Below are 26,188 nucleotides of genomic sequence, written 5' to 3'. Positions count from 1 at the left end.
GATGATTGTTCACCACCACCACCCCACCATGTTTTCTGGATGTGCTTGGTTCTTTTGTTGTTGTTGTTGTTGACTTGGCTTTATGGTTCTTTCCTATCTTTAATTGTAAGCTGCCCAGAGTTCTTTGTAGTTGTGCAGCCTCAATCTAATCTAATCCAATCCAATCCAATCCAATCCAATCCAATCCAATCCAATCCAATCTAATTTCCCTCTCCTTCCCTCTAATTATTAAGCAAATGTATTCATTTTTTATGAGTACTTAACATATATTGCAGAATTCAGAATCACTGGATTAAGTTGCATTATTTTTAGTAGGACTGGTGTCTGAAAATGCAGACCTTTGCTCCAATTTAATCTACACATGAAAACTTTGTGCAAATCTGTTGTGGTAAGTACACAAGAAGAAACTTCCTCAATAGCAATCAACTGTGTCCTTGAAAGTGCCCAAACAAAAATACAACAACCCCAAAATATATTGTGAGAATTGATTTTAGTTACACAGGAAATGAATTTTGAGAGAGGAAGGAGTTTGTGTCTATAGACCCATTTCTGCCTTAACTGTATATATAAAAACTGTAAGAGATGCTAAAAGCCTGATTAACTTCAGTCTTCCAGTTCCAGTTGCTCGTGGAAATAACAAGCCAGATAGATAATGCACAATCTATTTTTACACTTGCTTTTTTTTGTTTAAATATGAATCCTAGATTTCTGTAAACAGATAATAATGCAATTATTTTGTCAACTCATCCCAGGGCTAACTTGTATTTTTCAGGGAGAACGACTTAATCTGAATCAACTATCAAACTTCAGGGAAATAAAACAGTTCAAGGAATAAGAGAAGTCTTTTCCCCCAGATGAATTTAACTTTGAAAGGCTGATTTCTGATTTTTTGAAAATAGTTTAAATAAAAACGGTATTTCTTCCATCTAGGGCATTTCAAACTTTGCATAACAGTTTTCTTATTACAATGCTAAGCTGTACAAAAATGTTTGCACTTACACATCTGCAAGCAAACAACCAAGCTCAGAGAGCACCAAGGGCTCCACTGTTTGCGCTTAGACCAGTAGTTATTCATTCCATCATCCCTCAGTTGGTAGAGTCTGCAAGCTTTAAACTATTCCATTAGTCACTTCTAGAATATATAATGGAGAGCCAGTTTGGTCTACTGGTTAAGGCTCCAGGCTAGAAACCAGGAGACTGAGAGTTCTAGTCCCGCCTTAGGCATGGAAGCCGGCTGGGTGTCTTTGGGCCAGTCACTCTCTCACCTCCCAACAGCAGGCTTGGGTGACAAGCTGGTCCATCAATTCCTCTTGCAACCAACGGATCAACATTTGGTTGATCCAAAAAAAGGCAGACCCTGCACATGCGGGAGAAACTCTAGGAAGAAAAAAAAAATCTGGAACATATAATGCCATTCCTTGCTTTAAAAGGAAATGGTAATTTTAAAGAATAATAATAGCATTTACTTTGTTTGCTAAAAATAGTAATGATGAAATTTGCTATTAAGGAAAAAAAAAATAACAATTGAGGATTTCTAAGACCCCTAGACATTTTTTTTGCCTAAAAATAGGTTTTGAATACACTCCCTCTTTCTATTACCCTCTCTAAAATCCCCCTCTTGCCACACAAGCCATTTTCTTTGAAAATAGGGATTAAGTAAGTATCAGCAAGGAGGGGTTATCTGAGACAAAAGAGAATTCTTCAGTCTCATCTTAACGGAACACATTGCTGATTTCCTATCAGTAATTATGCAATATATAGTTTTCACTTCCTTCCAAAACTGAATTGGGAGCCAGAGAAAAACACAAAGCATATGTTGCCCAAAAGAAGTTACTTGACACGGTCAAGAAATTATTCCCATGTAAGTGGTCTTTGGACAGTAACCTTTGTTTCTAGTTACAACGGGAGATTGTTGGTTGTAGAAATAATAGGATGCATGTTTCACTTCCATCCTTCATTTTTTTTTGGTAAGCTACTTCCAGAATACATTAGGAAACATTAGAAAGTTTTAAAAGTGTAGGGAAAGCAGCCCAAAATGTCCCCCCCGCCACCAAGAAAAGCTTGTTTATTGTTGTACTGAAAACTATAGAGGACTGTACCAAGAGTTTGTCATTTGGCTATTACATTCAAACCCAACTTAAATGTAGCACTTAAAACTGTATGTGTTATTTTTAAAAAAGTCACTTTAAGGGAGGCTTCTTTGTGATGACAAGAGGAGATTTAAATCCTTTTCTATCCTGCTAAATTCCTGTGGAGCGCCTGATAATCCTAGAATAGCTAAAGATATTTTGTCATCACAAACAACAGGAGTTTTCACTGATGTCATTTGGGGCATCTAGAAACCACAGCTTCAGAAGTGGATGAATAGACTTCATGGGGACTAAAATAATTTGCTATGCTACCCATCTTTGTTTCTTGGGCCACTATAATAATCTGCTATATCCATATTTTTGCCTCCAATGAAACAGCATTATGTAGTATTTGCTGTTGGAGTTATTAAGATTAAAGTATGATCTCTCTTAAATTGAGCTCAACTCCTGAGGACTATACGGACCATGAGTTTTTGTCACCCCCCCCCCAATTTCAAATCTAGATGCACAGTGAAGCGGGAAAGAGAAAACTCGCTCTTTCTCTGCTGATTAACAGTATAACTCTTCCATACCTGTTGGCTGATTTTTGGGCTGCTTTTCATGAAGGGTTTAGTGCTATTCTGGAATAGCGCCAAACCCATGTTTAAAAAAAAAGAGCCTGTCAGCTGATATAAGCCAATTGCCAGGCCCCTTTTGAATGCCAATCAAAATGTGCATCCCCCCACATCCCCATCCCATGTTAAGTAGAGCGACTGGTAGATGTTTTTCCACTGGTTGATGATGTTTGTTGGGAGGAGAGGAAAACAAAACCAAGGCTGTCCACCAATCCCTGTCTTTAATGTTTCCTGTATCATTTGCTGGCACCATTCTGTGGCGGGAAAAGGATCACTACAGTGGATACAGGCCTTGAGAGAAAGAAATCTTCCTTCATTTAAGGACTTAATACATACGTATATGCTTATAGTTATGCTTTCTATAAGAAGCATAGGAAGTATTTCCTGGACAAATGTGATCCTTCCTGCTACTGTTTAAGTGATATCAAACTGTTTTTTCATGACTACTGATCATAGAAGTAGCCAGTCCTGAATCGTATAGACGAAGGGGGAAAAGCCTATTAAACTCCTTTTTTCTGCAAAAAGATCAAGAAGAATCTGTGGTAACTTGACAAAATATGAAGTCTTTGGTTATGTTTTCCTCCCGAAGAAGATTGCCAAAAGTAAAATAAAATACTTCATTTCTTGATTCAGAGCTTTGATAAATTTAGAGCATTCCTGATTAAAGATAGTACATTTCCACCTTTACTTGGTACTTAAGACATAAAGCTCTCCATCAACAATTAGACATTCAGCAATGGTAGGAAAATAAAACATACTGTCAAGGATTCACAGTTAAGTTGGATCACAAGAGCACGGAATTAAAAAAAAAGGCCACTGGGCACAGTACAATCAAACAAAAGGGAATGATTGATGCTAAAAGCAAAAAAAACAACAACTAAGTAGCTAAAAGGCTTTTGGGTTCACACGGCAGCATTCATGGCCACACTGAAGCACACTCAAAGCTGTTTAGACATACCACTGGTGCTTCCTGTGCCACCGCCAGAGCTGGGTCCGGGTGATGACACCACTGTCCTGTAGGTAGGAGGTGGAGGGGGAGGTGGTGTTGCTCTCTGTCCCACCCCAAAATCTTTAGGAGATGCTGCTGGTGCTAAGTTATCATCTTTAACGTGGGTCTGCTCTGAAAATTTCTTCTGAACCTCTTCTAAATTGAGTGGAGATGGAACATTGCGAGAGATTTCAGCCTCTGGAGGCTCATCTGGGATTTCTGATGCCACAGGTGGGGACACCACTTTTTCCCTTGAAGTCACCTCTGGAGTTACGTTTTCCGGGGACTGATCAGAAAAACTGATCCATTTATCCGCCACGTTATCAGCAACAGACGTGGGGGATAATACTGGGCCAAAAATGCTGTCCAAGTCATTGATTGATGGTAGTTTGTCACTTTTGACCTCTGTTGCTGTCTGGTCATTTCCTGTGGTCAAAGTAGTTGATTTCAAACTTTAACATCAACTTGTACAGTTAAGTTGTATTAATGCTCTACTTATGTATGGGGCTTTGAAAATTAGCTACATTCTAGCACAAAGACATTTTGATAACATATTTAAAAGGTGCTTTTGAGAACATAGCTTGTGTACAGGTATCCATATAACATGTGAAATGTATGGTATACTTATCTTTGAAGTACATTCCATGTAAATTGCATTCTTCTTTCAAAATCAAATATCAAATGTTATATATTGATAGAGAAAATTACTTAGACAACTCAACTGACACTGTGACTTTATTACTAAATATTAGAAGAAACCCAAAATTTAAACATGGTGAAGTATGTGCACATATGAACATGTATGCTGAAAATACTCCATAATGCACTGGATTATGTAATATGCATTGTGACATTATTTTAGCAAAGCAAAAAGAATATCATTCATAATACATTTCTATTCTTGAGTTGAACTATCATTAATGCCCAATAAATTTTAGTAAATGTAGCAGAACTTTTCACAGCAAATGTGTTAAGGGACAGGAAAAGATTTTTGCTGAAAAAGGGTTTTGTAAAACATTGTATTAAATTAATGGTTGCTATATTCAATTAACTGTTGCATTACTAATTTGCAGTGTTTTGGATAATCTGAAATTAAATAAATGCTTTCTAAATTCTTTTCCTTCTGTGAAAGAAAATGCTTAAAGTTCAGTATATGTGTTAAGCCCTGTAATTAGTCATTATCCAACAAAAGTTAAGCAAATTTAATTCCCAATGACAACAATAGATACCCCCCCTCCATTTTACCAGAAATGGTCACAATTTTGCAAATCTGCATATCTAATAGAAAACAATTCTAGAACTATTTTCTTTTCATAGAAAAGGGGAAGAATATTCCATATGTGAAGAGCTCTGGATCGCAGATATGTTCATTATTGGAACCTAACTTTTGTATATATAACTCTGGTATATATAACCAAAATGCCAAGTTTCTTTAGGAAAGCAAAATTATATTAACTTTTCATTCAATCCCCCACCCCCATTGCAGTATTCCAGATTGGAGAAGGCTACATTTGAGAAACATGATCATTAAATATTTTATTATATTTGTACTCTACTTTTCTTTCAAAGTGTGCCGCACAAGGGAGGTAACCACATACCATAGGGCTTGTAAATAAAAATGAAATGTTGATGAACAGAGAAAAAAAACTCTAATTCAAAATGTTATATATGTTTGTAAAGAAATGTTAAAAAACTGAGTTTGTATGCATGACAAAAAGTAAATGTTATGCTCCATATGCTGTTCATCTGTTCAGAAGCCATCTTTGGAGTCTATGTATAGGTATATATACCTATGAATCCCAGATAATCCTGGTTGGCACCCATTGTTTCCCAGTGAGAACATATAGCTAAATGTTCATTTGCAGTATTTCTTTGAGCCACAGTGGCTGAGATCCTTAGTTTTCATCTAAGATTCTCATTCATAAAATAGGACTTTCCCACCCACCGTTTTGCTCTGCAGCTTCATCATTTCCCAGGGATGGGGACACTTTGAAAATAGTCTGAGGAAGGATTTGTAAAGATTAGTTCCTCCCTTGTGTTACAGAGAAACAGCTTATGATCTTTCTTCTTCCCATCAGATCCCACTATCTTAATTACATTAAATCACTGTTTTATATGAACTGCATAATTCAATGCTATTTTCATTGTACAGCAAGACCTCTTGTTGATAACAAAAGAATCCCTAAATGCATTGAGTTTCAAGACAAACATATTTAAGTTTCCCAACTTCTTTTCTTATACAAAACTGAATCTAGTAAACAAAAGCCTACCGATAAAATTGCCAAAAAACATTCAAATTATGTTTAATACTTAATACAGCATAGGTAACAGAAGTATTTCAAAATTTCAAGGGTTTTAGAAGATAATGCATAATGCTTCATCAGATTTTTTATATCTAAAAAGGAAAATCTGCTTAGAATATTTGGTGAATGGAAATATTAAATGCATAGGTATTATGTATGCATAATATTATTAAGAAATGGTTATGACATTCAGATTCAGTTCATATTAAAGGGTCATAACGTATACTAAACAAGCTCATCATTATTTTGCAGCATAATATACAGGTATTACACATAGTAACTATCTGTGTCAAATATTCTTACCTACTCCAATTGTTAAAGGAGAACCAGTGTGGGGAGGTGTAGCTGGAATGCTTTTGGGTGGAAGTGGTGGAGGTGCTGTAAAATAAAAGGAATATTTTAAAGAAAAGGATGGACAAAGCTCATCAACAAAGAAATTGATAATTCAATCTCATCTAGAGATAGCTGCAATCTAGAGAGTTCATTTCCACTTGTGCAAGACTACCAGTTGTTACCTTCTGCTTCTACCCCTTAAATAACATTCCATAATTTTTTACAGAGTATCTGTACCATCAGAAGTGTTTCTTTGTGGGGGAACAAGGGGAACAGATGTGAAGCAAAAAAGTTATGTTCATTAGTAAAGTACTGTTCATGCTTTTACATATGAACATACGGAATCCATAAAGCTAAGTGTTGTGCAAATTCATTCTTTATGTCTAAGGCAACTTTCTATAATTTAATTGGCATTCAGCTTTGCTTGGACCACAACATCAAGAAAGCTTAACCTGTTCAGTTGAGCATTCTGGTGTTGCGGTCCCAACATGTTGAAGGGCTACTAACTGTGGAAAGCTTTATGAGAGTCAGAAGGAGAGAAAGGGAGGGAGGGAAGACAACAAGCAGAATACAAGGGGAAAAAAAAAAACCTCCATTCTGGAGTCAAATGTAGTTCCATTATTGATATATAAGAAATCTGAAATTTCAATAAGAAAATTAACTGGGCTTTTACGTCAGAGGAAAATGGCCTGTAGCTATTTACTCAGTTGATAGTTAGCACAGCTTGGTGTGTTTGTGTGTGTGTTTGAAGACAGCAGGATTGGGAAAAAAATCAGAAGTATCAACAAAGAAAAGGCTAAATTCCTAGGGACTGCAGAATACTACCAAATATTAATTGCAGATCTGTGTGAAGTTGCCTTTGTGCTACAAGTTAGGGCTACTTTTGCTATTTCAGCATAGAATAATACGTTAATCTGTTAGATGGTGTTTATGGATCAATTGATGTCTTTCACATGAGGAATATAAGAATCCTGTGTTTAAAAGATTATGAAAAATTATATATGTTATTGATTTAATACTTGAAAGAATAATTTGAATAGAAATATCATCTCAGAGAACAAAACAGTTTGCTCAGTCTTCAGCTTATTTCATGACTGAGCCCCCCTTTTTTTTGGCATCTTGCCAATTGCCAGTAATTGTGTTGTAATTCTCAAACAAAATCTCAGTAGGCCATATAAGACTTTTTTCTATATAAGAAGATTCCAAAAGTCAAGTTTTGATATGGGATTTAAAAACCTCTCTGAGTTTAACACTGTAGATCAGAAGAAGAAGCAGGGGGTTAGTTACATTTACTGAAGGCAAAAGTAGGGGGGGGGGAGGTTCTAGAGTGTGCTTTTGTCTAAATTAGGCAACAACTGGTTCCTGAGCTGAGATGGCTGGGGCAAGCTGACCAATGTGAAATGGTATGTGAGAAAGACCTTGAGAACCAGGGCGAAGAGATGCTGCCTAGGGAATGGTCAGATAAGAGAGGGCATAGCCCGCAGCTGCATAATAGGTGGAGAAAGAGGCTCAGAAGGGACCCTCCCTAACTTCTCAGGCTGTAAAGGAGATGGCAGGAGATTTGTACTTTCAGACTTGCAAGATTCTGTTAAGGTAGCCTTACAATAAAGTAGAATTTGTCCTAACAGCCAAGAACCACGCTGAGACAAGGAATAGGTCTCTAGTGCTTTATTACTGCTACATAAGACAGAAAATCCTAACAAACTGAAGAAGCGTGGGAAAAAAACCAGACAGGTAAACCCCAAAGGTTAAGGCGGGTCTGATCTGTGTCTCTTTGAATGGCTGCTTAACTCCTCAGTACTACGCATGAGTTTTCCCCCCTGGATAGAGGCCCCCTCCTGCTCACCATCAGTATTCATGACATCACCCTCCCCTCCAGATTCACATTCCATTTCAACCCCCTCCCTTCCAGATGTCTCATAAGAGTCCATCTCCCCCTCTAAGCTCCCATGGGAACTGGGCAACGATGGAAATTCTTCAAAGGAAAACTCCTCCAAGGACGAATCAGTGCTGCTCTCCAGGTCTGATAACGCTTCTGGCCCAGGTGGCTGCTGCTGGAAAATAGCTAGATAATTAGAAGATTCTTCCCCCCTCCCCCTTGGGAAATGCAATCCCGAGGTGGAGGGCTGCGGCTCTCCCTCCTCCACTGTCTCTGGCCTCAGAGCCTCAGGCGGGGGTGGAGGTTGCCAACTTACAAACTCCTCTGCTTGGGATTCCTCTGTTTGCTCAGTCAAGTGAGGAATATCTGGTAGAGTGCGAGGCTTGGGCTTGTGAGGGAAAAGCTGATGGAATCAATGAACCAGCGTTGGTGCATGCACATCTCTAGCATTCTCCCACGTGCACTCTTCCTCAGGGTACCCTTTCCAGTGTATGAAATATTGGATGCCCCTTCCCCTCCTCCTAGAGTCCAGAATTTCCATGACTTCGTATTCCTCCTCCCCCTCCACAATTACTGGAGGGGGGGGGGCATTTGCGATCATAAGGTACTTGGGGGAGGGTTTTTGGCTAGCAAGGCTCTGTGAAAGACTGGATGGATTTTCATGGATGCTGGCAGCTTTAAGCGATAAGCCACTGGATTTATCTGCTGTACCACAGTGAAAGGGCCCACAAACTTAGAGTCCAACTTCTTGGAGGGCCTGGTAGAGGTCAAAAACTTGGTAGAGAGCCACACTTTGTCTCCTACCGCAATTGCTGGCCCCTCTTGTCTGTGAGCATCTGCAGCTCTCTTGTAAGCACTCTTTGCCCTGTTCAGCTGCTCCTTTAACAACTCCTGTGAGGCTTGTTGCTCTTTAAGAAAATCAGCCGTGGCTGGAACGGTTCCCTGCTGGGAGGAGGTGGGCAACACCTGAGGGTTAACCCCATAGAGTGCTTGGAAAGGAGACATCTTGGTAGAGGATTGCACAGAGTTGTTATAAGTAAATTCTGCCATGGGGAGCAGGGCTGGCCAATTGTCTTGCTGATAAGTGGTGTAACACCTGAGATACTGCTGTAACCATTGGTTAATTTTCTCAGCTTGCCCGTTATTAGCCGGATGATGCAATGATGATAGGTGGATCTGGACCCCTAATGACTGGAAAAGCGCCCTCCAGAACCTGGAAGTGAACTGAGGGCCTCTGTCACTCACCAAGTGATTTATCATGCCTCTATACCTAAAAACATGGTCCATGAACAACTGCACTGTGGCTTGCGCAGATGGGAGGCCCTTGCAAGGAATAAAATGCACCATTTTTGTGAAAAGATCCACCACCACTAGTATGGAAGTCAGCCCCTGGACTGGGGGTAAATCAGTGATGAAATCCATGGAGATTGTATCCCACGGCCTACTGGAGGTGGGATAGGGGTTGCAAGAGTCCTGTGGGCTTCCCTGGGAGAGGTTTGGCTCGTCTATAGGTCTGACAAGAAGCCACGTAGCCCTTTATGTCTGCAGTCATCCTAGGCCACCAGTAGTCTCTCAGAGCTCTATGGAGAGTTTTGAAAACACCTCCGTGGCCTGCCGTTTGATGGTCATGGCAAAGTCTCAGTACTTCTTCCCTCAATGAGGGGGGAATGTATAATCGCCCGCTATGCCAGAGGATTCCTGCCTCCACATTAAAGGGGGAGGCAGTGTCTTGCGGGCCCCTCTGGAGGTCATCCATCCTGGCCCTGGTATACGGGTCCTGTTGCTGCTGAGCTCTGACTCTTGTAAATAGGTCCTCTGCTTGTCTGCCTGCTGCTAAAATCTCTGTCTGGTTCCCCCTCATAGACTGCTGAAAGTTGTGAGGTTGTAATATAGTAGCCTGCACCTCCTGGTGAGTAGCAGGGGTTGCCTGAATGGATCGAGACAGGGCATCTGCCAAACAGTTCTGCGCCCCGGGAACATAAGAAATAACAAAATTGAAACGGGAGAAAAACTGGCTCCATCTGATTTGGCGTGGGGTGAGGGATCTGGTGTTTTGTAGAAGCTGTAAATTCTTGTTATTGGTGCAAACTTTCACAGGAAAGGTTGCACCTTCTAGCCAGTGCCTCCACTCTTGAAATGCTGCTTTAATTGCTAGCAACTCGTTGTTAAAAACATCATAGTTTCTCTCTGCTGGTGAGAGCATGCGGAAAAAAAATGCACAAGGAAGCAATGTATTCTCGGTTTTGTTTGTATATTGCAATAAAACCGCACCAATGGCAATATCTGAAGCATCTGAATGCATTATGAATTGCTTCGTGGGATCAGGGTGCTTTAAAAGTGGCTAGGATGCAAAGAGTTGCTTAAATTCTTGGAAGGCTGCTTGCTCTCTCTCCCCCCAAATGAATTTTGATCCTTTCTTCAAAAGCTGTGTGAGGGGTTTAGCCCTGTCACTAAATTTATTTATGAATCTCCTGTAAAAATTGCAAAACCCTAGAAATCTTTGTACCTCTTTCACATTTTGGGGGGGTTGCCAAGAGAGAATTGCCTGGACCTTAGAAGGATCCATGGATATGCCTTCTCTTGATATTTTATAGCCCAGGAAATGTAATTCAGTTAAATCGAAGGCACACTTCTCTAGCTTGGTGAACAGCTTGTTCTCTCTCAGTCTTTGTAAGACATTACGTACATGGGTTACATGAGTTGTAGCATCGTCAGAGAATATTAACGTGTCATCTAGATAAATGACTAGATACTTATCTAGTAAATCAGAGAAAATTTGATTCATAAATCGGGAAAATATGGCTCCTGCATTAGACAAGCCAAAGGGCAAAACAAGGTACTCAAATTTACCAAACCTGGTATCGAAGGCAGTCAGATATTCATGCCCCTCTTTCATCCGGATCAGATTGTACGCATTCCTGAGGTCCAACCTAGTAAAAATGCGTGCTTTCTGTAAGCAATCCAGCAGATCAGATATTAGTGGGAGTGGGTAATTTTCTTTTACCGTGAGTTTATTGAGGGAACTGAAATCGTGTACCACTCTCATGGGTGCCTCCTGGTTTGCCGGTGGCAACGGGTCAGGCTTCTTTGGTATGAAGAAGGTAGGAGCAGATGCTGGGGAAGTAGATGGTCAGATGAAACCCTTTTGGAGATTAGAATCCAAGTAATCCTTTAAGGTGGCTAGTTCCTTGGGGGACGTGGGATATTGTTTCCTTGCTGGAATCTTGGTTCCTGGTATCAACTCAATGGTGCAATCACAGTCCCTATGGGGGGGGTAGTGCTGTGGCCTCTTGTTGGCTGAAAACATCTGCGAAATCTGCATACTTGGCTGGCAGCTGGACCCCCCCTGCTTCCATGGCTTCGTTGGTTGCTGGAGAGAGGAGAGCGGCTTGAATCTTATGGTGCTGGCATTTCTTAGCTGGGAAGGAGATTGCTCCCATAATCCAGTTCAACAATGGGTTGTGGATCTTCAGCCAAGGTGTGCCCAGGACTAAGTGATGCAGTAACATAAAGTTGGATCCGCTCAGTGTGGTCTCCCGTTGTTAGTTGCAAAGGTTCTGTGAAACTTCTAATTGGCCCTGCCTTGAGGGGCTGGCCGTCAATGGTCTCAACTTCTATGGGACGTGGCAATTCTATGGTTGGGATGTTGAGGTCTTGTACAGTCTGTACATCAATAAAATTGGTGGAAGCTCTGGAATCCACGAGGGCCTCTAGCTTGACCTGGTGCTCTGGGTTTACGTGCATTATGACTGGTAAGTAGTAAAAGGATTGCTTGGAATCCTCGGAACGAGCCCTTCTTAATTGATTGATGGTCTCCCTGCTGAGCTCTGTGGACGGAGACCAACGGAGTTTCCCTGGTTGGAAGTCGAGGTGGAGGTGGCTCTTGGTTCTGCTGCTTGCCCTGGGGCTCTTACGGAATTTGCTTGGCTTCTTGCTGGGCAAGCTCTCACCATGTGCCCCTGGACTCCGCAGTAAAAACAGAGGGCTCTCTCTCTCCTTCTCTGTCTCTCAGCCTTGGAAATAAGCCTCCTGCTTGCCCCGATCTGCATCAGCTCCTCTGGTCCTGAGTAAAGAGATGCTGTGGAGAGAGCTGGAAATCCTGGAAGCACCCTGAGGCCCCTGTTTCTCCCCAGCTGCATCTGTCTGAGCTCTTCTAGCCTGGCGTCTATGACCACAGACAGCTGATATAAACCTTCTAGGGTAGCTGGTGTTCCCTGGCACACTAATTCATTTTTAATTTCTTCATCCAGCCCCTGTTTGAATTGGTCTTTCAAGGCACTCTCATTCCAGTCCAGATCTCCTGCTAACAGCTTGAAATCAGCAATGTAGATTCCCACTCTCTTGTTGCCTTCCTTGAGCTTCTGAATTTCCCGGCTGGCAGTGACCTCTCTGATCGGGTCGTCAAAGTGTGCTCGGAACCCTGCCAGAAAATTGTGGTAGTCGTTGAGAATTGGGTCGTTGTTCTCCACCATGGGAATAGCCCATTTGGCTGCTGGGCCCTTTAGCAGACTTAAAATGAAGGTGACTCTGGTTCTGTCTGTGGGAAACTCTGCCAGTCTGCTGTCGAAAAACATTGTGCACTGTGAGAAAGGTTCTCAACTGTCCTGCTTCTCCTCCAAACTTCTCTGGTAGACTGCCCTGGGATCTCAAGACTACTGGCAGAGCTGCTGCTACTGGCACTGGTTGTGGGTTAATTGGAGCTGGTTGCTGTAACTGCTGTAGCATGGCTGCTTGTAATGTGTTGATCTGGAGATCTACTTGCTGTTGATGTTGTTGCAATGCTGCTGCCAGTTGTTGGATGGCCTGCCAAATTTCCTGGTTCTCTGAAGACATTTTCCCAAATGTCTTCCTTTTTTTTTTTTTTTGTTCCTCCCTCTTTCAATGGGAGTAGGGAGTTTGTTAGGATTGATGTCCTAACAGCCAGGAACCACGCTGAGACAAGGAATAGGTCTCTAGTGCTTTATTACTGCTATATTAGACAGAAAATCCTAACAAACTGAAGAAGCGTGGGAAAAACCCAGACAGATAAACCCCAAAGGTTAAGGCGGGTCTGATCTTTGTCTCTTTGAATGGCTGCTTAACTCCTCAGTACTACGCATGCATTTCCCCCCCTGGATAGAGGCCCCCTCCTGCTCACCATCAGTACTCATGACAGAATTAGCTCATCTGGTCGTGTTTCCTGTCTGGTCTACCTGGGAAGGCTGACACAATGGGAGGCTCAGAGATGGCTTCCCTCTGTGTGTGGGGTGATCTCCTCCTCCTCTTCTCTTCAAGGGGGGAGCACTCCCTGCCTCATGTTTCTCCTTGATGCTCCTGTGCTGACAGTAGCAGGTGCCTTCAGTAGGACTCTGCCACTGCTCAATATGCTACCCAATATTTCCCACCAAAAGTCACGTGGATAGGCCCCCTACCCTAGGAAAAAAATTAACAACCAGTCCTCACCAGCTGGACAGAACTGAATAGGTAGCATCCTGATTTTCCTGGACCGTTTCTATCCAGTGCAACTGCATAAGCCAGTTAGCTACAAGAAGAAACAATTGTGACAACTTGCCTACATCCTTTTCCTGAAGAAATGGAGCAGAAGGAAGCTGAGATACCCAGCTAAGGAAGCATTAGCCTCAAGAAGCTGAAGGTCCACGCTGAGTGAGAATAGAAGCAATGCATTCAACCTGATATCTTTTCAGTGAATCCAAGAAGAGAAGAAGTTTAAATCTTGTCCTCTCTGTCATTCTGGGACAGTGGAGTCAGAATTACGGAAATAATTAGCATACTGGTCTATGAGTTTATTTTGAAAAGAGAAGTTAGTTGAATTGTTTTCTTAAATTGGGAATATACATTAATAGGGAGACATAGAGATTATTATTAAATAATATACATTTTAAAATGAACATAGCCATTTTTATAAATTTGTCTTCTGTTTTTTGATGAATTTCTCTTCTGTTTAACCTCCTGATATGTAATATTGGTAGTGTATTAAGAAGAATCTTTGACTGAAGCTGTACAGTGGCATGGCACGTAGAGATGAAGCTTTAGTGATTTTGCAGTATTTGCCAAGAAAGGATAGCCTTATCATACACAAATTAAGAAGAAACTATGTGGGATTTAATATGCTTGATCTTCAGTTTCTTCCTTGCTATTTTTTTTAAGTTACTACTCCACACTCCTTTTAATATTTTAATGAATGAATGAATTAACTAGGCTTATATACAGCTCCAACTGGCAACTTACTATGAGCAATTTACAGTTCTACCATATGTAAAACAATGAAAAATAACCAACCAAATGAATGACATTCCATAATAAAATATTCCTATGCTGAGTAATCATAAAGACCCATATAAATTAGATGTGCTTACACAGAAGGAATTTCTCTTAATTCATCTCCCCCTTAAAGGTCTGCTTAAATAGTTAGGTTTTAGTTGACATCCTAAATCACAATAATATCGGAGCAAGTCAAATCTCTGGGGAAGATTTGTTTTCAGAAAAGGGGGTTAATGATTGAGAAGCCCTGCCTTCATAATTCTTATAATAATTTTTAAGTCTTTACAGTAAAACATCCAACCAAAGCATAAAGTGCTTTTTAAGCATTTCAAAAGGTCATACTTAAGTGTGTAATCATAATCATATTTATTACAATATTTCTATATTGCCCCCTACCAAAACTACTCAAGGCAATCTTGTGGAAAGAATGAATGCATTGAAAGAAATTATCAGATGTCAATCACACTACGTGTGCTTGCTGCAATCTAAAAGATGCTTAGGATACATTTCCCAAACTGGCTATGGATTATCTCAGCTGCAAGTTATATATCCTGTTACTGCTACTTGTATGTAAAAGGAGAATAACTCAATTTTGCACCCATTCATTGTGATATATGAAACATGCAGTAGACACTTAGGATGACTTCTGTAAACTTTTTATGAAAGACAATTTCATATTCCATCACCAGTGTAACTAGCTTGTATTAAAAAGTGTAACAAATTTTATTCAGCTTTTCATCAATCTTTTGATTTTTATTAGAGCTTATATAGCTATTGCTTACTATACTTGTGATCCAGTTTGGTGTAGTGGTTAAGGCATCAGGCTAGAAACTGGGAGACTGTGAGTTCTAGTTCTGCCTTAGGCACGAAGCCAGCTGGGTGACCTTGGGCCAGTCACTCTCTCTCAGCCCTAGGAAGAGGCAAGGGCAAACCACCTCTGAAAATCTTGCCAAGAAAACTGCAGGGACTGATTCAGGCAGTCTCCGAGAATTGGACACAATTGAACAGATTAAAAAAAAAAGACTGTACTTGTGGCTAGGTGATTGTCTTGCTGATAGGGAATCAGATTTGGGGTTACAAATGAAGATAAGGAGGACAATGTTTGTTCTCTCCTAAGAATAAAAATAAAAACTTTCTCCATACTGAAAGGTGAGTTTTCATTGCACAACTGAACTAATATCTCTGTTTCCACAACAGTATAAGGAGCCACAACCCCTAATTTTATTTATTTCTATTTCTGTATTTCAGAATTTTTGAATTACAAGACCTCAACAAATAGAACCATTTTTTTCTGCAAAGAATTATTTTAACTTACTTCCAGATGGGAAGGGTCGTGATGGATTTGGAGATTCTACACTTGAATCAGCTGGCTGCACAGAACCCCAAACTTCAGGTTGATCTATCGGAACTGAAGCCACAGATATATAACAAAATGCATATAAATCTAGAAGTAACACAAGAGCTTGATTCTTCTTCTTTTCCAGTAGCAGTTTAACTGTGAACTTTAGAAATTACTGAATTACAGCAGCTACTTAAATAAAACAAATAAAAACAGATTAATCCAAATACTATTTTGAGTGTCTGTTTTGCCATGAACATGTGCAGTACAATACTGGGGCTAATGGCTTCCTGATGTATGCATCCAGTACACATTGCTCATTCATCTAATATGGCACACATTTTTAAAAAATCAAAATACTTCTTAATAAAAGGATTCAAACAGGAGCAAAAAAGAAACTTAGCACAGATTTGATTCCATGTTTTCTTAGGTTAGCAACTGAGCACCCCACATGAGCATAGATATACTCACAGTAAGAAAGAAACAGCTATATTTGCAAGGGGTGCATGGGGACAGCACGATGAAACAGCGTTGCAGCGCAAACCCCACCCTTTCCATACCTGCATCAAGATGATGTGTGCATGTACCAAAGGGGCAGAGCTTGGGGTAAAATTTTGCTTTTGTTATTCTGAATAATGCAGCAAAATCCTGTGAACACCCATCTGCTTTTATTTATCTTTTTCAATTTTGTAATCTGTTGCACATCAGACACTTTGGCTAGGCACAATATATTAAACAATGTATCTACTGATTATTTCAGGTGAACCAGCCTGATACAAAGACTACAGAGAGTATGGTGTGGGGTTAAGATATTGAACTGGAACAGGTGAGACCCAAATTCAAATCACAGAAGTTAATTGGGTGACTACCGGACAGTCACATTTCTCAGCAAAATAACATAAGGCTATAGGAACAAATTGAAATAGAGAGATGACTAGATATTCAACCTTGAGCTCATGGAGGAAAGGCAATATATAACTCTAATAAATAAATAAATACAATTTAATAACTAACATTTACCTTCCAACTTCTCTTCCTCAAATGCAGATTCTAGGGGTGGACCAAATAATGGTGCTAGGATGGCAGGGTCTTCTGAAGCTTTTTTGCTACAGGACAATTGATTACTTGATATCAGTAGACATGACAAATGGATTAGATTTTTTTAAAAATTCTTCTTTTCCAAGACAAGGTATCAAACTTTGACATTGCTTGTTATAGATCCGCTAATTTTTTACCATTGCCAAATCTACATAAGGAAAATATTAGTACAGTTTCAAGGTTATACTGGAAAGTTGTCAATGTGGCCATTCAATGTTCAAAATTTTATATATGAACACTATAAAATCTTATATGCTGAAAACAAATTGGGTTCTTGAGTGCTAATCTTTAGGGAATCAAAGAATATCATCCATATTACCAGGCTTGAATAGTACCATGATTTGCACAAATGCAAATGAAATAGCCAACTTATTGACCCCCAATAGCCACTAAAGACTAAGCATGCACACTGACCGAAAATTCTAAGTGTTGGGGGAATGGAATAGAATACAGTATGTCTATAAAGAGTGCTCCCTGAATAGGAGTACTGTTTACTGCATTTTATTTCATGTTATACATGTTACTTTCTATAGCTGTAAAGGGAAGTTTGGGAACCAGCTTTTGAAGTGCTTAAGTTTTAGACAAATGGAGCTCAATTTGACAGAAAATACCATTGTTTCTGGTTCCTCAACAGAAGCAGAGAATCACTCTGAGATACTCAAGGATACTTTGAAAAATATTCCTTAATATTTATAAAATAGCACCCAGCTGAGTTTCAGTTCTGGAGATCTTACCCAGAGCCTTTAGAATACTGTTCTGTTTCTTTAAACATACAGACACACATATACACATACCAACCAAAGATAAAAAAATTCTTCTCATTAGTAAAAACCCAAGGGCTAGGGAATAAAGAAATATTGGAAGCAGCATTTCACAACCAGTAGTGAAAGTCGCTATCTTAAAAAAAAGAGAACCTTATTCAGTTTGTTTGTTTGTTTACAACACAACAGACAATATCATTTAATTTGTTATTAAAAAATTCAGAAATCAAGGGTCAACAGACCAATCAAAGCATACCATTCAAATATATGAATATTTTATCCAAATAATATAATGCGCATAATATTACACCTTTTTGTATGATAATAACCATCAGGATTACAGATATTAAAAGGCATTTTGTTATATCTTCTATTCAAGGATATCAGGATGATAACATAATAGTAGCAAGAAATCCTCTAAAATATATCCCAGTATAATATAATAAAGCAAGAAAACATCATAAAACAAATCAAATGCCTAAAACCTCGATAAGACACTAAAGAAATCTGCCTGATATTTAAAAATGTCTGAGCACAAATAACATTTCAACAGATAATGGCACTAATGGCAGTCAAGCTTCATTTCCCACTGATGTTCCCACTTCTATTCTACATAAAAAAGAAATGGTTTACTACTAAAAAAAGAGAAAGATTTCTGCCTAGCTCCTCTGCAACGAGGTTATGCTGGCAAAAGAATCTGGAACAAAGACCTCAGAAGATCTATACACATGTTGGGATAGAATTGGAATTTAGGGGATAAAAAACTCTCCTCACAATTACTATTCCTTAAACTGAAGAATAAACAATTTGAAATGGTGTAATGCATCTACCATCTGAAATGATTCAGGCAATTTAAAAAATCAAGATATATGTCCCAATGTTTAGCTCTACTCTCTATCTACCTGTTGTGATAGATTGGGTTAGTTAATCATCATCTGTATATTTATGTATCAGTGACTATAAGATTGTTCATGCATTTGGTCCACCGCAGCAGATCGGGATAAAAAAAAAAAATATTTTTCAGATATTTTGATTCAAAGCCATTTGGCACCAGTCATTCCTTGTGTTTGATCCTGGACATATTTGATAATCAAATTATATGAAGGAAATATTTATCAATAGTACTTTTCCTTTTGTAAAACACTGCTGGTATAATTCATTTCTCTCTGTCCAATTTTCTGTCTTAATTAATAGATAATAAATTATACATTTTAGGATAAATACTCAGAAAACACAATTTTAAATAGTAAGTGAGTAAAATAACAGATAACTATATTTTGAATCCATTTTACTTTGCAGGGATCATCCCAGTGGTACTAGGTTTTCAATCTTTGGAGTGTTATTATGGGTATTAATAATAACCATAAATAGCTGGAAAGAACTGGGCCCCAGTACTGTAAGTTTTGTTTACACATTTCTGCTGATAGACTGTCTTAGCATGATTGCCAGATAATATTATCAAATTATCATATCTGTGTAAGTTCACAGTCTGATACAGGTGGATATCCTCCCCAGATCTGAAAAAGCTAGAGAAACAAGTGCATTACAGCATTCTTTTCATACTCAAGAGTCCATACTCCAGATTTTTGTTACAAATAGAAAGGGAATGCCATTGTGCATATAGAGGCACATACAGGGTTGAAAATTGGCCTTAAATTAGCTGAGAGTTTATAATTTTTATACATTTTTGAAGGAAACAAATGTAGAGTTAATCTTTTAAGGCAAAAGCATAAAGACAATAATCTCTCAGCATATGTCCATTCTGGGTATAGGAACTGTGCATCTTTAGGGGTTCAGTTTTACACTAACCTCAGAAGCTCTGGAGTAGGTGTTGAACGCCTGGGTCTTGCTATCTCTTCACCTATCACAAAATATACATTGAAAATTGTTTTCTCAGAGTACAGTGTAGACGGATTGCCTGCACAATATTAAATAAAGTCAGCTGAACATGTGGCATTTGTGCTGATCTGGGATCAGAAGTATACCCCTTTTCCTGTAATATTGTGGCTTCTGTAACCCTTTTGCAGTTGAGGCAATTAATTTTGGCTCAGGTGTGGTGCAGGAGTTATTACTGCAAGATAAGGAAGTGCTTTCTTTCTTTGCTCATAAGGCAAGGCTAAGGACAGGAAGTATGGGCTCCATGTTTGGACAACTGGAAGGAACACTAGTAAAACTGCTGCTGTGGGAAAGGTTACAACAGCCTTGGAGAATATTAGGTTACTATTTAATATCTCCTCCGATGGGAAGAGATGGGCGGGGACAAATTAATTAAACAAACAAATAAATCTATGATCATATAATCAACATTTGTATAATATTAAAAATACTAATGAAAAGTTAGGCAATCTGCACTTTTCTACTTAATGCATATTAACACATAATAAATCAGGCAGAAACCTAACTGTGACCTCTTAACGTAATAAAAGATTTCATAAATCATTTCACAAATGCTGAAGAAGCTGAAGTAGAGCAGTTCTATGAGGATCTGCAGCACCTACTGGACAACACGCCTAAAAGAGATGTTATTTTCATCACAGGAGACTGGAATGCTAAGGTGGGCAGTCAAATGACACCTCGAATTACAGGTAAGTATGGCCTGGGAGAACAAAACGAAGCAGGACACAGGCTGATAGAATTTTGCCAAGACAATTCACTCTGCATAACAAACACTCTCTTCCAACAACCTAAGAGACGGCTTTATACATGGACTTCACCAGATGGACAACACCGAAATCAGATTGATTACATCCTTTGCAGCCAAAGGTGGCGGACATCTGTACAGTCGGTAAAAACAAGGCCTGGAGCTGACTGTAGTTCAGATCACGAACTTCTTCTTGCACAATTTAGGATCAGACTCAAGAGATTAGGGAAGACCCACAGATCAGCTAGATATGAGCTCACTAATATTCCTAAGGAATATGCAGTGGAGGTGAAGAATAGATTTAAGGGACTGGACTTAGTAGATAGGGTCCCGGAAGAACTCTGGACAGAAGTTGGCAGCATTGTTCAGGAGGCGGCAACAAAATACATCCCAAAGAAAGAGAAAACCAAGAAGGCAAAATGGCTGTCTGCTGAGACACTAGAAGTAGCCCAAGAAAGAAGGAAAGCAAAAGGCAATAGTGATAGGGGGAGATATGCCCAATTAAATGCAAAATTCCAGAGGTTAGCCAGAAGAGATAAGGAATTATTTTTAAACAAGCAATGCGCGGAAGTGGAAGAAGACAATAGAATAGGAAGGACAAGAGACCTCTTCCAGAAAATTAGAAACATTGGAGGTAAATTCCAGGCAAAAATGGGTATGATCAAAAACAAAGATGGCAAGGACCTAACAGAAGAAGAAGAGATCAAGAAAAGGTGGCAAGAATATACAGAAGACCTGTATAGGAAGGATAACAATATCGGGGATAGCTTTGACAGTGTGGTCGGTGAGCTAGAGCCAGACATCCTGAAGAGTGAGGTTGAGTGGGCCTTAAGAAGCATTGCTAATAACAAGGCAACAGGAGACGACGGCATCCCAGCTGAACTGTTCAAAATCTTGCAAGATGATGCTGTCAAGGTAATGCATGCTATATGCCAGCAAATTTGGAAAACACAAGAATGGCCATCAGACTGGAAAAAATCAACTTATATCCCCATACCAAAAAAGGGAAACACTAAAGAATGTTCAAACTATCGAACAGTGGCACTCATTTCACATGCCAGTAAGGTAATGCTCAAGATCCTGCAAGGTAGACTTCAGCAGTTCATGGAGCGAGAATTGCCAGACGTACAAGCTGGGTTTAGAAAAGGCAGAGGAACTAGAGACCAAATTGCCAATATCCGCTGGATAATGGAAAAAGCCAGGGAGTTTCAGAAAAACATCTATTTCTGTTTTATTGACTATTCTAAAGCCTTTGACTGTGTGGACCATAACAAATTGTGGCAAGTTCTTAGTGGTATGGGGATACCAAGTCATCTTGTATGCCTCCTGAAGAATCTGTATAACGACCAAGTAGCAACAGTAAGAACAGACCACGGAACAACAGACTGGTTTAAGATTGGGAAAGGAGTACGGCAGGGCTGTATACTCTCACCCTACCTATTCAACTTGTATGCAGAACACATCATGCGACAAGCTGGCCTTGAGGAATCCAAGGCTGGAGTCAAAATCTCTGGAAGAAACATTAACAATCTCAGATATGCAGATGATACCACTTTGATGGCTGAAAGTGAAGAGGAACTGAGGAGCCTTATGATGAAGGTGAAAGAAGAAAGTGCAAAAGCTGGTTTGCAGCTAAACCTCAAAAAAACCAAGATGATGGCAACCAGCTTGATTGATAACTGGCAAATAGAGGGAGAAAATGTAGAAGCAGTGAAAGACTTTGTATTCCTAGGTGCAAAGATTACTGCAGATGCTGACTGCAGTCAGGAAATCAGAAGACGCTTAATCCTTGGAAGAAGAGCAATGACAAATCTCGATAAAATAGTTAAGAGCAGAGACATCACACTGACAACAAAGGCCCGCATAGTTAAAGCAATGGTGTTCCCTGTAGTAACATATGGCTGCGAGAGCTGGACCATAAGGAAGGCTGAGCGAAGGAAGATCGATGCTTTTGAACTGTGGTGTTGGAGGAAAATTCTGAGAGTGCCTTGGACTGCAAGAAGATCCAACCAGTCCATCCTCCAGGAAATAAAGCCAGACTGCTCACTTGAGGGAATGATATTAAAGGCAAAACTGAAATACTTTGGCCACATCATGAGAAGACAGGACACCCTGGAGAAGATGCTGATGCTAGGGAGAGTGGAAGGCAAAAGGAAGAGGGGCCGACCAAGGGCAAGATGGATGGATGATATTCTAGAGGTGACGGACTCGTCCCTGGGGGAGCTGGGGGTGTTGACAACCGACAGGAAGCTCTGGCATGGGCTGGTCCATGAAGTCACGAAGAGTCGGAAGCGACTAAACGAATAAACAACAACATGAAAAATAATGCAGTGAAAATATTTTCATTAAATATATGTATTTTTATTAGATACTGTACATGACAGTACTCCATGAATTGTGATTAATGTTTCACTTATACCCAGAGAAGTATATATTTTGGGTCCTATTGATCTGGCTTATGCAATCAGCTAACTGCAAATTCTCCATGTGCATTTTGATTTAAAATGCCTCATTTTAATTTGAGACCATCAAAGATTAGATGTATGCATTCATATAGAATTTCATAGCGGTATGTAGAAAAGTGTCCTCAATCTGTTTTGAGGACTACATCACTAACTCTGTGAATACAATCTTTCTTGTGAATTAGCTGGGGCAGCTATTTTAGCATATGAAAATTTTGAAAGAAATCTATTCCGTCTATGCATATTTACCAGTTTAAGTCCAACACATTTTTAAAATGATACTTACTAGATAAGTTCCTCTTAATTGTACCCTAAAATTAAATACAGAAAATTACAGTTTAGAATTAAAGGATTGTATTTACATAAATGGAACATTGCTTTGTTTTGAAATATTGAATGGCCATAGATGAAACAAAATATACATTAAATTGGGTTCATACAGTACACTTCGTGTGTTTGTGCAGTCCCTTTGCCAGTTTATTCATTCACCCACATTCATATAAAAATGCATTTTGAATAGAGGTGAATAGTAAGTTACAAATGTATTACACAAGAATTTCAGATTGTTTTAGAACAATTATCACGCACACTCAATTTGCAAAAAAATCCTGAACCTAGACAACCTGTTTACTGCCCTAAAGCTAGATTATACATTCATAAAATCCCATTTGCTTGTACATTGGCTTATGTCTAAATTTTTTTAAAATAAAAACCTAGACTGTAATATTGAGGAAGATAGAAAGAAACCATAGAAATAGAAAATAGAACACTCTGAAAATATGAAAAAGAAACAGTGCGTGTATGTGTGTGTGTGTGTGTATAAACACACACACACATGCAAAGGTGTTCTTGCATGCCCTTTTGATACCTCCTTATATCAGGATAGATGGTGACAGTAGATTGGATCCAGACTGGTTATTCTGTGACACATCCATTCCTGCATGTGTTTTTCAAGACTGCTCTTTTCTCGCTTCCTATTCTTTTCAAATCACATCCCATGGAATATTTTAACACCAGAAAATGAGGCAATTCCAAGGAATAGGGATGATCAAGAAGAACCGAATGATTGTGAGTGCAGTAAGGAAGGTTCTAAAGAGAATGAAAATCGGAAATATTTCTTAGCCAACCTGATCCTTTCAAAGCTTGGCAAGAATTGCTATCTCCTAAACACTCTCTGAAGGATATGTCAGGCATATTCCCCAAATAAATTTAAATTAATCCTATGTTAAATACTACAGTTTCAACATGAATACATGACTTACCGGGCTGCGTCTCTGTGATCAGCAAAAAGGAAGAGAGAACAGACACCTAGTCAGAGAGTGAAAGATCAGTAGTAAAAAATGGCTTTGGATGATATGAGATCTTCTAGCTTCATAAAATGTCAGTTTCAAAACTATTTTTCTTCAGATAGTTCTCTTCCCAATTCCATTTAAGATCTTGGGCCTGTTTAAAGTTCATTTTAAAAATCCTCTTGAAGCTGTTTGCAGGAACAACATCAAGAGAAAATCCAAATTTGCTTATTTTATCCCACATTTTTATTGTTAAAAGCAGTTATAGATCTAAAATTAACTAAACTTAATTAAAATTCAGATTAATTAATCAAGAACCATATCCTCTTTCTTTATAGGATAGGGTTTTATAGGTCTTGGGCAGCTCAGGAGACTGGCCTTTTAATATTTGCAATTACTTCCAGTACTTATTTGGAAATCTTAAAAATGTCTCTGGTTTTTGCTTCCTTTTCATTATCAGTAGGGACAGGGAAAAACTTCACTGTTGAGGGAGGCATATATTGTCAGCTTCTTGTTTTTTTAAAGAATTGGCAAGTATTCCTTGTGTTGGAAAAGGGCAAACTATGGATTAAATATTCTTCTACCTTTTCTTTTTTTCTGAAAAACACAGAGCACACTTTGGATATTGGCAATGCTCATGTATTCATATTATTTTCTCTGGGCTCCATTTAACAGTACAGTAGCTATGCTATCAAATAATGTATATAAAACACTGAGTATTTTGAAAAACTTAAACCTACAGCAAAATAATTCTTAAATGACTGATGGTTGGCAACAGTGGAACTTTTACCATGCTGTTTTCCCTTCAGCAACCCTGTTTCAAAGAAGCTATGGTCCTCACTGGAAGGGCAAAGTATCTATTCTTCTTATCTTTCTCTTCCAACAAACCCAGTAGTAGGTTCATTTCTATTGTGAAAACTGAGTAAGCTTTTTTTTTTCATGCTATGGAAGGAAGGGCCATGCAACAATGTTTGAGAATCTGCAAAACTGAAAAGTCTATCAAATCTCAGAATTGAATCTTCCCAAAGTGCTTTACCGGATTAAACCGGATTAAACCAATTTTGAAAATAAGAATGGGAACTGTATTAATCAAAGTGACCAGAGTGGTTGGCTCAGATAATTCTGAGATTTGATAGACTTCAATTTTGCAGATTCTCAAACGCTGTTGCAGCTTTCTTTCCATACATGATTAAAGCGGAGAGGGCTTGCATAGTGGGATTGGGTGCTTAATACTAACAGGAATAATCAACGAGATTTATACAGGTCTATCGGAATGCTTAGGGAACTGCTGTTCTGCTCTTGATGTGTTCTGTTAGAATTTGTTTACGCAGGGCCAGATTTGTTTTGAAGGAGAGAAACAAAAAGAAAGGAGATTTATGGTAAAAATCTGGTTTACTCTTTGTTATGTGATGTTTTCTTTTCCCCCAATACATAACCTTTTGCTTTATCATTCCTTATGTCTCATTGTATTAATCATATCTGTAGATAAGTTGTTAGTCTCTGTGTCCAGTCTGTCTGAAATTCTTCAGCTCACTGAGACCCCTATTCTCCCAAAATAGGGAGAATCTATTATTTCTGTCTCTTCACTTTATGAGTGTTTTGAGACCGTGTGCTTTGCTTTCAGATTATTCCATATAATACAAACTATCCTTTATAACATATTTCTTATATACAAAATAGTGATAATACATATTTCTCATACCTTTTTAATATTGTTGCATCAATATGAAACGTATCGTTCCTGGAAGAGTCTAATTTTGCCATTGAGCCATGCTAACACATCTCCTAGTCTAGAACAGCATGTGTTTATGAGCGTAGTAAACTCTTCAATCTTTAGTAACAGCTTTTTTTAAAAAAATAATAATTTGGAATAGGACATTTGCTGCATGAATTCAATGCAATTTCTCTATAGGTTCTTTCCTGGACAATTTTGAAGCTGCTGTGCCCTTTCATTTCCTTTCCCTCCTACCTCTGCCTTTAAGGACATTCAGTAAGAATATTACAACACTTTATTGTGTTGAACCTTTGAACCTATCTGGTTGAAACTCTGCATGCTTAATATTCTCTAAAGGATCTCCTATTTGTGCTATTTTCTTCCATTCTCAATGGGAGATTGATGATACTTTGATG

At 39.0% G+C, this 26,188-nt stretch overlaps 1 protein-coding gene across 1 annotated transcript in view; it reads right to left on the bottom strand.

Moving 5' to 3' along the window:
- Positions 1-26,188, bottom strand: part of SGIP1 (SH3GL interacting endocytic adaptor 1) — a 113,113-nt gene that overhangs the window by 50,637 nt on the left and 36,288 nt on the right. The window contains exons 9-15 of the mRNA XM_063299857.1: positions 24,032-24,043; positions 23,056-23,080; positions 19,476-19,527; positions 16,828-16,913; positions 15,784-15,876; positions 6,299-6,373; positions 3,663-4,118 (exon numbers count right to left, since the gene is read on the bottom strand). Coding sequence (XP_063155927.1) covers positions 3,663-4,118; positions 6,299-6,373; positions 15,784-15,876; positions 16,828-16,913; positions 19,476-19,527; positions 23,056-23,080; positions 24,032-24,043 — 799 coding nt within the window. The remainder of the gene's footprint in view (positions 1-3,662; positions 4,119-6,298; positions 6,374-15,783; positions 15,877-16,827; positions 16,914-19,475; positions 19,528-23,055; positions 23,081-24,031; positions 24,044-26,188) is intronic.

The sequence above is a fragment of the Candoia aspera genome, chromosome 3, assembly GCF_035149785.1.
Source record: "Candoia aspera isolate rCanAsp1 chromosome 3, rCanAsp1.hap2, whole genome shotgun sequence".
In the NCBI taxonomy this organism is placed as follows: domain Eukaryota; kingdom Metazoa; phylum Chordata; class Lepidosauria; order Squamata; family Boidae; genus Candoia; species Candoia aspera.
This window is presented reverse-complemented; position numbering and strand designations above follow the sequence as displayed.